Genomic DNA, 14,274 nt, shown 5'->3' with positions numbered 1-14,274 from the left:
AACTTGTTTCCGTATTTAAGTGCACCCACCTAGAAAATGACCAAATTAGACTCAGCGTTGTTGCTGTCCATCACGCATGAATTGTTTATTGTAGAAATATATCTGACTTTTTCCAAGCTATACCAGGGAACACCATTCCATGGGTATCCCTGTACAACCATCATCATTTCTTTTTTCATGAATGAGGGCACACACCACAGCTACAGCCCACCAAGCAAAATCTCAGCAGGGCTTTCAGTGACACCAGGCACTGCTCCTGGCTGGTTAGCTCTACTGCTGTTGTGCTGTGCAGCACAAGGCGCTCTGCCACATCCATGAGCTGAGCATGTTCTGTCCACCACATGCTCTGGCTTCTGCCAATGCAGGAAGAACAGCTGCAGTGTTATTACACATCTCTTTACAAAGATAGTAAATGGAAAGTTATTATTGCACAGCAGCTCATTTTCAAATGTTAATTTGGTAATTCTTTCTCTTTAAAAAATATGTAGTCCTGAATTACAACCCAGAATATATTATGTACAGTTTCTTTAAAAAAATTAAGAAAAAAATCTGTTTCTCAAGAGCTTAAAACATGTAAGAGATTGTGTAACTTAGCACTGTCAGAACTTATGAACCACGCAAAGGGATGTTTACAGGAGCATATAAAATACGTGTTGGTAACCGAGCTTTTAAATGCTAAGATCAACACCAAAGTGAAGAAAAAAGTTGTAAAAATTCCCCAAAATAGCCCCCAAAGACTGCTATACTTGTTTTTTGCAGATCCCAGTAGGAGAAAATAAATAACAAAGTGACTAATTCATGAATAGGCAACAGTTTAAATTACTCATGTTATTTTTTCCTAACTGGATCAAATCCTTACTTGCTTCTGCACTCCACTGAGCTGCTGAACCTTGATAATAAGCGATGCTGTCCGGCCCTTGTACTGAATGGTGCGAATAAAGGCCCCTGTATTGTCCACACTGAATGGCTCAGACCACCGCCAGTTTCCCCAGCCTTCAATACAGATGTGTAACAGCTGGAAAGAAAGAAGTTACTACTTCAATACATAACCAGGAATAAAAAGTGCCTTGCAGTAGGATATAAATTCCCATGACAGAGAAATATTCTTGGTTTGAAATCTCAGCAATGCTAAGCACACCAGTTGTCTGAATGATCCATTCAGTCTGTAATTCTGATTTCAGACACAATCAGAAGAAGAAACAATACCATAAAATGACTCTGAATCATGCATTTCTAGAAATTACCTGCTTTAACAGTATATTTAACATCTAGGCACACAACTGTTCAGAAAAAAAAGGGGCAAGTAGACTAGAGAGCATAAAACAGGAAATAAGAGATTTTCTTCACTGATTTTGAAATTATTCTAGAAACCCACTCTATTACCAGCAAGGTGATATGGAACACAGGCCCATGCCAGATTTTTTGCCTTCAGAATAAGACAGAAAATTACAAACACCCTTCCCTTCAAAATAAAGAGGGACATGAATAGGTTGCATGTATGTGTGTGTTAAATGCAGAATGTGGTATGTTGCTGAGAGATGGGAAACATTTCATTTCTTACACAAATGTGGTGGCAAGTTCAAGCTTGACTGCATGAGAAGAAATTTAACTGCATAATTATACTCCCTATGTGATTTATTCCGGAAAAGGAGTGGCTTTTTTCCAGTTTAACTTAAATCACTTCCAGAGCAATACAGTCTTTCATCATTTGAAGAGCCTTTCATCCATTTACCCACCATACGCACTTACCTCTGTCCCATGGAGATTCTTTAAGCCAGAGTAGTGAAAATTGGTACTGTTCCATGTAGGTCAATGAAGTTACATAAATTTACACCAGCTGAAGATCTGGCTATTTAGCGCTGTATAGATCTTTTGTGGCTGTGCAAACTTAAGGATGTGAGTTATATATAAGGGATCAAAGCAATAAGCATTCTGGGTAAAATTTATTCTTTGCAGAGGGCCAGCACAGAGCCTAAGCATCACTTAAGTTCTTTAAAACAGTCATATGAAGGCCTTGTGGGAATTCTCTCTTGAGGCTTGAATTTCACTCTGATTTTGGACATCTGTCATTAATTAATTTAAGTAACTGAGAACAGGATCAGGCCCAAAGACTGATTATTTATACTATGAAAAACTGGAACTTGTAAATACTGTGTTCTTCCATGATTTGTTTCCAGAAAGAGATAGCATTCACCATGGGTCTGGTCAGTTGGACTTCAATGAAGGGCTGGATGTTGGGGTTTCCTTCATTGTTTTAAGAAACAACCACAGCAGTAACTTTTAAAGATATTACAACTCAGTAGCCTGTTTGCAATTTGTGGTATCCTCAGCACAAGTTACACACAGAACAATAACATCCATTCAGTGGGTGGCTTTTGAATTTGCAAGAGTGATGACTGTTGCATTCAGATTCAAATGAGTTTTATGCTGGAAGCACAAAGGCTGATACGTGCCCGTGTGTTCGAGGACAGGCATCTGGATGTACACACATGTGGGCACAGCTTTATATTCAAGGTTATGCTGAGGGAGGCTATACACTAGGATAGTCAAACTCATAAACAAACATGTCACTTTGATTCTGAAGTATTAGTTACAGAAAAGGAAAAAGAAAACAACAAAAAAATCCAATTGCATTGGCTGGAATACGTTCAGTTTCTTACAGAGGCAGCTGGGAATAAATCTCATCACATATGAAAATTAGGAGAAATAAGAAAACTGTTTACTTTGGAGAGAATGGTAGCTGGAAGTGACAGCCAAATAATGAGAAAAGGTACTTAAGTGGTCAGTCTCAGCTTGCAGGTCCACAAAATACTGTGTTCTCCAAAGATAGATGTCATGTAATGCCATAATTGACGATTAGTAATTGCATGTAGCTACAACATTAGGATGTCTCCCACCCTGTATAAACAGCTTTGCTCACGAGTTGAATGTTCCCAAGGAACATGCTGTCAGCTTTCCCTGAGCAGTCATTAGTTCCCAAATGCTGCCTTACTAATTTTCTTGTAGCACAATGATTAGTCTGCATTTAACTTCAAGGTTCAGAAAGAAAAATAAAGAAAAGCTACTATCATATATTGGCATTTTCTTATTTTACAAACATACAATTTGCATACCGGTAAACATGAAGTTTACAGCCTTCATAATTTACTTTAAAGATATCTAATATCTAAGAGTATAAGAACTGGGTACTGTATAAATGTACTTTTGAGCCAAGAAACATGCATTCCACGAAAACAAAAAAGGATCTCTGGATGATTAATTTATTTAAATGTGAGATTTCTGGAAAAGATGGCTAGAAATAATTAGCAAATGACACTAAGTGATGCGGAGATATATGGCAGGAAATAAAAACGGAAGTGATTTTAGAGAACGAAGTAATCAGACATTAGCATTATTTTAGCAGAAAACAGGTTTACAGATTCACAGAATTTTCTAAATTGGAAGGGAGTCACTGGGATCATCAAGTCCTTCTCTTACGTGAATGGCCCATATGGGGACTGAACCCACAACCTTGGTGTTATTAGCACCTCGCTCTGACCAAACAGGTATCAAACGGACCTGATACTACAGATCTGTAATAATTGCCATTAACTCCCTTTCACTCATCAAGCTTTATGCTAATTCTAAGAATTTACTAGAAACTGTTCAAAAAAGTTCAACAACTATAGTGAGGTATGGGACATATATTAGGAGAAAAGAGAAGTCATTGCATAAAGGTACAAAAAAATGGACTTCAAAGCTTTCTAACAAATACAATCCAGTGATAAGTGAAAATTTGTAGCTGAGAGAGAATTTAAACAGACTATCTATTGTATACGTGAAGATAGGCACTCATTCATGTAAATACTTGATTTCTGCATTTTCTGTCAGGGAAATATACCAGCAGATAACCCAGAGAGTTTTGTTTTGACTAGACTTGGCTGGGGCTTGGATTTGTAATTCTTAGCCATTATGGATTTCTGTTTTGAGAGGAATAGAAATTACTTCAAGGGAGGTAGACTAAGATGAAGCTGCTCCTATCTTTAAAATAAAGAATATCTTTATCATGCCTCTTCACAGAATGTTTCTACGTGCTCCTCAAAATTTACTTAGGTTTTCAGCTAGATGTGTGAGTGAAGGATATAATCTGAGTAAATAAAGCTGAGTGTCATATGACAAGGCATGAGGACTAAAATGGGGGATTAAAAGTGAGACTAAGAAGAGAGAGAGCCTGTCCAGAAAAGGCATAAATTTCCAGCTGTATAAGTAATTTAAAGCTTGAGCCCTCAAAATGCTTAGTGATGCAAATTTGATTTCTACTTTGCTTGTAGATTCACCAGATTTAGCTTGGTTTCACCAAGATTCTTTAGATTGTATTTGTCTTCTAAGTAAAACTAGAAAATGTTTTTTTTGGGGGGAACAAGTGTAATCGCTATGAACTCTTGAGAGCTTTGGAAGAATCAAGTGAGTACCTGGTTAATGGTGTGGAAGCAGTTGTTATTTTAAAAGACAGAAGATAGTAAAATAAAAGCTGTGATAATGCAGCAGCATGGAGGAAATGTAGCTCTGGGGATGGGAGCTGAATTCTAAGACTTGAAGCCAAAGAAATTTTTAATTGAAAAATTAAAGGAGAAGCTTGATTTGTATTTTTTACTGTGTTTTCACAATACAAGGTGGCTCTTGACTAGGATTAGGATTTACAACAATAAAACCAACTAGTATTTGGAAAAGCAGTGAATGAAATATTTATTCTGCACATTATCAGCTGCAGTGCCACCAAAACAGCTTGAATTTCATTTTGGCTTCATTTTCTCATGTGACCTGGGAGATACGGCCAGTTCAATGCCATCTGCCCTTGTAAGACAGAAAGCCAGTACAGAGCATGGAAAAAGGCTATTTCCACTACTCGCATGCTGACTACTAGAAAAAAGGTCACACTTGACAGATAAAGTCTGACCCTGGGGGCTCCTGGAGATGTTGTGAACCTCAACATAACCTGCAAAGCAGACCTCAACCTCACGGATACAAACTCACTCTACACACTGAAGAAGAGTCTTTTGGTTAAGGAACAGTAACCAGATTATTAATCCTTATCTGCCCCAGATAATATCTAGAAATTCAATTACATGTAATATAGTATAAGCATTAGAATGCAGGACCCCCCAAAAAAGCAACAGCATTCTTCTCACTACTTGAACAGTGTAAAATAACATACAACTTTTTTTGCCTGATGTTGTTCTCTAAATGACCTGGGAAGGATTACGTAAAGTACAAGAGATTGTTCAGAGAATCTGTAACATACCTAAACAGTAAAATGGGAAAATATCCCAATAACAACTGATATATAAGTTACAGTTTCTAAGTTTGAACTACAGAGTACTGCATATAATTTTACACATTATATAACCCAATATTTGAAAGAACCGCAACTTGGAAATAAATAACAATGATCCTGCTGGACGTGCAACATGAATCAAAATTTGGCTTCAGTCATTTTTTGTAGAAGAATGAGGAGGTTCTTAAATAGCAAATTCACTATTTGTTAAACTATAGTAGCCTTTAAAAAGTATGTTTATAAAATTTAGACATAGTGTTCACAGACATATTACTTAAAATAAGAAAAATTTTAAATGTGTTCCAGTGAAGGTATTAATAATGTACTAACCAATACTAATATCTACTCAAGACTTTGTAAGTGTATAATCAGAAAAGTGATAGACATATTTTCCCTCAAATTCTATATAAGTAGCAATAAAATGACAGAGCGTATTTACTTACTTTGATAAGAAGTAAATACATTTTATTTATAACCACATTCTCATTGATGTCATTGCCCAATTCAACATAGGAACTGATTTTTCTCCATTACATCTGCTGCTTCAAGTTAAAGATGATGAAAAGTGAAAATGGGTAACTGTTACTGTAACCCTCGAAGGAGACTGTAGAAAAGTATGAGAGCTGCTACTTCTAAAAACTTCTCCTATGCAACCCTATGTTTTGCATAGAAAGCAAAGCAAACAAATGAACTTAAATCCATCACTCTGTGCTTCCTCAGAGGACTTTGCTGAAGTTTGAGTGTGGGGAAAACAATTAGTTATAACTAGCATGTTATAGCCAATTTCTGCTGTCTGTTCATAAGCAAACAATCTCTGCAGAACACATTCAGGGGACTCTCACATGAGTATCTGGTTTTTACATTTGCTGTGATCCCTAGTGGGACCCTCCAATTGCCTACTGTCTTTCAAGACAGAATTCCTTAACTCTGAGTAAATTACTAGGAAGATCTGATCTCTTCTAACTTCGGAGTTTCACCCTATGTATCATATGCTCCAGTTCATCTAAAAAACACAGCTGTCTTGGAGACAAACATGACTTTTGATGTAACTGGGGCCCATCCCACAAAACAATGTGAAGATCAAGATAAGGAGTACAGACTGGATCCAATAATAATGTAGGAGCCAGTGTTGTCTGTAGAGCACAAGAATGATGTATCTTCTCTTCCCTTTTAATGATATCTTACAGACCTCTAACTTTCATTAAAATCTGCAAAAGGAACTCACAAGATCTGGCAGCTTTAGATAGAATTGCTTAAAGCCTCAAATATCATCAATTTTGGACCTACCCCAACTCTGAAAGGGACTATATAGTTGGGGGTGTCTTATCCCTAAGGGGGGGCAAAACCTCATGAAATCTGAGGAAAATGTGGGGGATGGAGTGGTGTAGAAGAGTGAGCATCGGACCTCAGACTTATTACTGAAATACTAGCCAAACTAGCGAGACTTGCAGGAATCAGAGTGAAACTTAAAAGGGAAAGGTTAGGTTCCCTGAAATGTAAAGGATCTGGGCAAGGAAAAAATGAAGGAAGCAAGGGGCTTTAAGTTAAGCCAAACAGTTGGAGGGACACCATCAAGAGCTGATAAATCCAAACCCTTGGTGTGCTATAGCTGTTTTCGTAACATAAAAAAGTTGAAATTTTTCAAATTATAGCCTATAGTTCCATTATTAATAAAACTAATTCTAAATGTAAATAAAGCATTATAAAACTATCTGTTAAAAATATTTTAGGTGTATATATATTTAATTGTGTTAAATAATTTAAATGGGCAATTACCGCATCTCTATGCTTAATTAGCAAAAGAAAAATGGAGAATTTTATTGATGTGAATGTAAAAGAAATACAATCCTTTTAAAACTATTTATTTTCATTTAACTGAACTGCCTTGCCATACTAAAAAAACATTTTGCAGAGGTTAAATAAAGTATTTCATGGCAACCGCTGCTTCTTAGTGCCTGTGTAACAAGAAACATGAGCCAGCCAAAGTTGTGCAAGTTGGTTTTCTTTCCCAGTAAGAGAATGTGGTATCTAAGACCTTGTCCTAACTCATTTTATCCCCAAGAGTAAGTCAAGTAAGTCAAGTATGAACTAATGCCTGAAGGGAAGTCCCTGACTCCAGAAGTATGGATTATTTCACATTTATCTTACAATCTGCTCTCAGAGTTCTTAAAATTCACTAACTTGGCAAGTCAGGAATTATCATGAGAAATGAAATAATTTCATAACTATGAAGTCATCCAGCATTCCATGAATATGACACTCAGAGGGTTTGTCCTTGCCTGGGCATTATTCTGACCTTTGGATAACAAGCTTCTAGATGGTTTTGCATGGAAACAATTAGAAAAGTGCTACAGTGTAACAGGGACAACCTGATGTCTTGATTGAGTTGTTGTTTTCATTTCAAGGATTTGTATTAATCATTAAAAAAATGTACACAACAACATTTGTAATAATATTTAAACAAACTTGTTTTGTATGATTTAAAATGACAGAGGATTGTACTGTTTAGATGAAATGCCATTCTGAAGCATGCTGTATTTACAATGACTCGTACTGGCAATAACCAAATGAATAAGCTTACAGGGGAATGCCAAGGTTCTCTCTTTACAAGAGCTTTGTAAAGAAAATTTGTTTCTATCTCAACAGTGTGTGCTTCCATACAGTTTCAGTGAAATTACCTCAGTGCTGTTTTTTAGTCTCTAAATTTCCCAGCAAGACATGGCTGTTTAAAAATGTTAAGAGAGCAGAAATTGTCTTGAAATTATTCCAAAGGTTGGGACAAGGGAGGTATAACCTCCCTACTAGAAGAGCCTGCTGGCCAGCAGTGTGGCTGAGTCAGGAGTGAGCTGTTAGCTTTGCCATCTCCTGGGACATGGGAATCCATCATGACACTCCTGACTTTTTATCAGCCCAATTCTTCAGTGAATCTAAATCTGATCAGAACAAAACAGAATGGGGAAACCCTTTGACATCATCAACTGTTAGTTGAAGAACGAATATCTGAAAAATGAATCTGAAGCTCCTACTGTCACCTCACCCACTCCCTTATGTGTGATTTGGTTTTCTGATGGACTTTTCCACTTCTCACCATGCACTTTTATTTTTTTCATTTAATAAGAAAGTTACGTAGCAGCCATGAAAATGGAATGTTTTGAACTGCTGAAGTCTGTGACTGAAAGCACTGCTTAAGTTTTCCAGGTGTTAGATGTCTAACACCATATATATATATATCTGCTGGTGGTTTTTAGCAGTTCAGTTGCAACTAAGAGAAAGTATCAGTAATGAGCTGTCATTTTAACTCTTCCACTTTTCACTTGCTTGAGATAATCTTCATTTTCAAAACTCTTTCCAGTTTGCACCATTATTGAATATACACCATAATCAGAACTACATCTTTAATAGATCAATCTAAAATGAGGATTCTCACAACTGAATAATTTTACGTAAGTAACCAGAAAATGGATGTAACAAATTTTTAAGAATAAAGCCTTACTTAGTTCTGGGTTTATTTACATTGCTTTTAAATATTTCCTTCTTCTTCCATGTATTTATGAAAAGGTTTAAATATAATTTTGGGTGGTTGCTACAAACGCAAATGATAATTGGTTATGAAATAGAGGTCACACTTAGCCAGCTTTCTTTCTCCCTCACACAACCAAAGGCAATAACAACAGCTGTAATCCTGTGTCACCTGATGAGTGGGGATCCTGTCTCACACTCTGACACATGTCCAGCTGCACAGAACACAGTCACCATTTGGTTTGCTCGCCTGTGGGATGGAGCATCACAGGCATTTTGCGTGTATGAGAAAACATGGAAAGGGACGTATGGTGCTCCAGGGTCTCTAAGTCTCCAAAGGCCTCTCTCTGTCACTACTACACCAGCACACACTTTTTATAACAGCTCCTCTGTTGCTGGGCTAAGATGGTCCTTTATTAGCTTGGCTTCCTCTTAACTTACACCTTGACTTCAGTGTCAGCTGCAACTGTTTACTCTGGCAGAATTTGCTCTGCACAGATTACCACAATCATGTAAAATTCAGTAGTTTTGCATATCCATCAGCTGACATATGAAAACCACAGCAAATTTACCATCTCTGCCTCCCAGTGTAACTTGAAACTTGTCAGCAGTGAAAGTGGGCATAGCTCCCGTTTAGAATTACTATTCAAAATTCACTTTCTTTCTCACATGCTAAGACTGGTATTTCCTGGGGCTCTAGAGGAGTTAGGAACTTCCATTCACTACATTCCTCCTAGGATCTGTAAAAATTTTAGTAATGTTTCATGGCAGGACTACTGCTCAGCAAATGGGGTGGCATAGGTCTGTAGTTTCCTACTCAGCAGGAGCTGAGTATATACTAAGAAAAGAGAAGAAATGGGTTTGCTGTTTCATAAACACTTTATTCAGTTTAAGTTCTTGCCCTGTCTTCAATTAAGATGAGAAGTCTATTTTTCTCCACCACACAAGTGTTGGTCTCCTCTCCCAGTAACAGTTAGTAATAGGACAAGAGGAAATGGCCTCAAGTTGTGCCAGGAAGGTTTAGATTGGTATTAGGAAAAGTTGTTTCACGGTAAGGGCTGTCAAGCACTGGAACAGGCGACCCAGGGAATGGCTGAGTCACCTTCCCTGAAAGTCTTTAAAAGATGTGTGGATGTGGCACTTAGGGACATAGTTTAGTGGTGGACTTAGCAGTACTGGGTTGGACTCAGTGATTTTAAAGGTTTTTCCAACTTAAATGATTCTATAGTTTCATTGAAATACTTGCTTTTGATAGTTTAAAAATATTTTATTTCAGTTTCAGTGTTTATCCTAAAAAAAAAAAAAAAAAAATCCAGTAACCCAGAAACTGTATTATTTAAACTATATAAGTGGGGTGTTTCTGACAATTTCAAATATTTTCTAAGGCAAGCACCAAGTTGAGAGCTTTGTCCAGTTTGACCCTGTTCTGCAAACAATTTCAGTGAACAGATGCTTCTGGTAAAAACAATTAATTAAAAAAATTCCCCAAATCTCTAATGTACATCTTGGTAAACACTGATTGCTTAGTAATAGAAACCTGGCAAGCTGTCCTTCCTTTTTTCAGAAGCTTCACACAACTGCTTGGTTTTATAAAAAGTGCACATCCAGTTCTACTCTTGAGTAACTTCTAAAGACTCCTGGCTTTCCTCACACTTTGTTTACCTTTTCTCTGTGTTGCACCCCCAGTGTGTGACTCCTGAAGGAATTGGAGCTTTAGAGATAGTTGAGACCACAGAGAAAACCAAAGAATCAGCGCATAAAGCCACCATCAGCTTTAGCAAATGCTGCCCTGGAAGGGCTCTTTCTGACATACCTGTGGGGACTTGTGAGACCGCCAGCTGTACTGGTGGCTGTGGAGAGTAGCCAGCAAAATGTTCTCATCAGTATCCACCTGGCCAAACCGCAGCGTCTCTTGGGTGTCATTACAGATCACGAAATGGCTGAAGACAAACTCCTCTGCCTCAGGGCATCGGTTCTGAAAGGAAAGGGATATGAAAGCCAGTAAGATGCAATGTCAGTTGCAGGACATTTGGCAGCTGCCTGCCCAGTGGCAAGTATTACAACACAGAAATTCAAGATCTCTTTGCTTAGCTTTGGCCTCGTAGTACTCTCTGCAAAATCTAGTTTTTGGGTTGACAAAATATATCCTAAGGCTTAAAATATTTTACTTTATGTTTCTGTAATGCAACTCTTAAAGATTTAAAACTACAATAAAAATGAAATTTTCTAATTTGGGTAAAAAACATCAACAACATTAAATTCTGTGGGAAATGATATATTACATAGGGCAGACAGAGTACAACAGGCTGAGCAGAGAGGCGTGAAGAGGTTTCTGAGTGCTTGACAACTGAGCTCCTCTTCCCCAACTTCTGCTTCTACTTTGAAATATTGCTGTGGATCAGCAGAAGACTCCCTCTTTCCTGATACCACAACACTTGAAAAGACAATTAAAGAAAAAAAAGGAGACATGAGGAGAGTATTTTCACAGCTCCATGAGGCTAGTTTGAAAATGCATCATGGCATTTAATAGGAAAAAATTTTTAAAAAATCATGGGTTTTAAAAGTATTTTAGATTTACAGTATTTTTTCTCCAGCAACTTTCCATCCATCTCCTGCTTTTTGTCTGGCTGCTTGTCACTCTGTTGACACAATGAGACTACATGATAGTCATAAAAATTGCCACAGCTACAGGTCTTCCACCCCTGAAGGCACGAACTATAATCCTGTGTATGGGAGAGGTCACAGTGTGACTGATGATTCTGCCCTAGTCACTAGTGGGCTGGCACCTTCCACTGACAAGCAACTATGTAGCAATGACAACAATTACTTGAAGAAACCCAACATTTGGATAGTCTTTATACAATTTAATGGCTCTAACACTAAGTATTCATCTTCTTGTGGTTTTTGTTACCTCTTAATTGACCCATCTTTCCTAGCACACTGTTATGACAATATTTTTCTGTTGGTTGATTTCCCTCTTCACAACATAGCTCAGCTACTTGTTTCTCATACTTTCTTCCCATGACATTGTCTCTAACTTATAAAACCTCCATGGCTTTTGAGAGCTGATTCTGCTTCCCCTCCTTGCTCTCTCAGTGGACCTTTTAAATGGGCATAACAAAGCCAGCACCTTCCCTGCCTCTAATCATACAGGTCCCTTAGCTCCTTGATAACAATGTGCCTGGAAGCCTGCAGAAATTCAGAGATCAAATAAGAGGGAGAGAAATATTTCCTCATATCTCCCTATGCAGTCACAGTTATCCATGAAAAGCAGTCTGGTACATTGCTTGTAGCATGTTACTGGGTGAGGCACATGGAAGTTCTCCTGAGAAGTGAAGTGTGCAAGGTATGTTCAATTTAGCATCCTTGAATGCATGTTCACTACTGGTTACTCCAGAACAACCTAAGGTGCATCTACAGGCAGAGTCACAGGATGTCTGGGGCTAGAAGGGACCTCTGGAGGTCACCTAGTCCAATGCCCCTGCTAAAGCAGGTTCACCTGGAGCAAGCTACACGGGATCCCATCCAGGCAGCTTTTGAGTATCTCCAAAGAAGGAGACTCCACAACCTCTCTGGGCAATCTGTTCCAGTGATTGGTCACCCTTACAGTAAAGATGTTTTTCATGATGTTCAGATGGAACTTCCTCTGTTTCAGTTTGTGTCTGTTGCCTCTTGCCCTTAATCAAGGCAGGCTGTAATTCCTTTTTTAACTAAATGTCAGAATGATCACCTGGGAGTATTTGTGCAAATACTATTCACCCTAGGAATATTTTAGCATGAGAATATTTAGATTAAAACTTCTTCCCAAGTCTCATTACTTTTTCTGCATAAGATCAGGAATCTTTTGTGAAACAGGAGCCAGGTGAGCACAACCAAAACTGCACTTCTTCCAAGCAACAAATCTCATTACAGAGCAGTATGCTTCTATCACATTCAGTAGCAGATCTGGGTGTGCTAAAGGCTGACATTTACAGTGCCCCTTCAGAGTGCAGAGTTTATTTTGGCATTTTCTAGTGGAGGATCTATGACTTTTTACTGTCAAGCTGCCATACCCACATACCCCTAAGTCTACCGCAAATATATATTTTTTCCTGTTACAGCTTTGCAAAATGTTCTTTTTAAAAGGGAGGATTTACTATCCACAGAGCTCAGCATGTTGTTAGAGTCAAACCAATACACAATCCCAGGGGAATTTAAGAAAAGCTTTTTCTTTTCACTCCAATACATTTTCTTGCTGATTACACAGAGATTGAAAGAACAATGCCATAAGATGATGAACTTCCTTCTTTTTAGCTTACTAGCTAACTTAGTTTCAAGTAAGTAAACACAAACTGTAGGTTTTTGCATTTTCCAGAGGGAAAAGAGAGTCCAGCAAGTTTTTGGCATGCATAGAACTTCTAAATTCTGCTCAGGGAATGTTATCCTATCAGGAATTATTAATAGACTTGCACACATTTTGGTGCTGATGAATGACTGCCATTAATCATTAGTCTTGAAAGCTGGATTTGCTACTAGAATCCAATGCTTTTAACAGCAACGCTTCTCAAAGTTAAGTGAAAGAGGTATTTTAGGCTCCATTTTATAATAGTTCCAAATTTTTAACCAAGGAACACCAAGATTTGCATAACAAGGTGTTGCTCTGTGCTGCCAGGCTTAAGAGAAAGCTACTGATGCCTCCAGTCTGGATGATAACAAATGACTAAAGGAACATCAAGGAAGCTTCAGGATGCTTTAGCTCAGTGTGGCTACTAGGAAACCCATGCTTCTTTGTCCTCGGGGATCTGCAGCAGAACCCTGCACCAATCACAGGGAACTGGATCCCACATTGCTGCTGAAGTCTGATAGTAGAAGCTTCTAGAGTAAGCAGAAAAGGAGGAAAAAAAAAAAAGTCAGCAAAAGGATGGAGTGAAGAAATCTTGCCTGATAAAACAATGTCTAGAGAAACCACGCACAATAAAACCAAATAGAACCAGACATTTGTGCGGCAATGATGCTGAAGGGCTGAATGATGACTCCAGGAGCTGAAAACACCTAAGTGTGGATTAGGAAAAAAACCCCTCTCTGAATTAAAACAGCAAATCAAAAGAATCAGCAAAAGATTAACAGCCTGAATCAGATACAGATTAGGGTCAGTTCCTGAGGGACAATTTCCTGCCCCTCTTTAGATCATTTTTCAGCTGTTCTTTTCTCTCAGAGAGGCCTGGAAAGTGTCTCTCCTTTATTGGTCTTTCAAATATTTTGTGAATTCTATTCAGAGAGGGGGAAAAACATCCCACATAATACTTGTCACCAGGCTTTCCCTGTCTCAGGACTTTCTGCTTGTGTCTTAGCTCACAGCTATTTCAAAGCATTTCTGGATCTGGAAAAAACCCACACCATAAAAGCCTAGGCTTCTTTATATGCGCAAAGTTATTTTCTTTGTGCTTCACAAGCTACCAAAG

At 38.1% G+C, this 14,274-nt stretch overlaps 1 protein-coding gene across 5 annotated transcripts in view; it reads right to left on the bottom strand.

The window, feature by feature from the left end:
* VPS13B (vacuolar protein sorting 13 homolog B) overlaps window positions 1–14,274 on the bottom strand; it is a 436,854-nt gene that overhangs the window by 36,556 nt on the left and 386,024 nt on the right. For all 5 annotated transcript variants that reach the window (XM_039549957.1, XM_039549959.1, XM_039549955.1 and 2 more), the window contains 2 exons: window positions 10,647–10,808; window positions 860–1,015 (listed from right to left, as the gene is read on the bottom strand). In XM_039549957.1, coding sequence (XP_039405891.1) covers window positions 860–1,015; window positions 10,647–10,808 — 318 coding nt within the window. The remainder of the gene's footprint in view (window positions 1–859; window positions 1,016–10,646; window positions 10,809–14,274) is intronic.

Source organism: Corvus cornix, chromosome 2, assembly GCF_000738735.6.
Source record: "Corvus cornix cornix isolate S_Up_H32 chromosome 2, ASM73873v5, whole genome shotgun sequence".
Taxonomy (NCBI): domain Eukaryota; kingdom Metazoa; phylum Chordata; class Aves; order Passeriformes; family Corvidae; genus Corvus; species Corvus cornix.
Note: the sequence above shows the minus strand (reverse complement) of the source record. Positions and strands in the feature narration are given on the sequence as shown.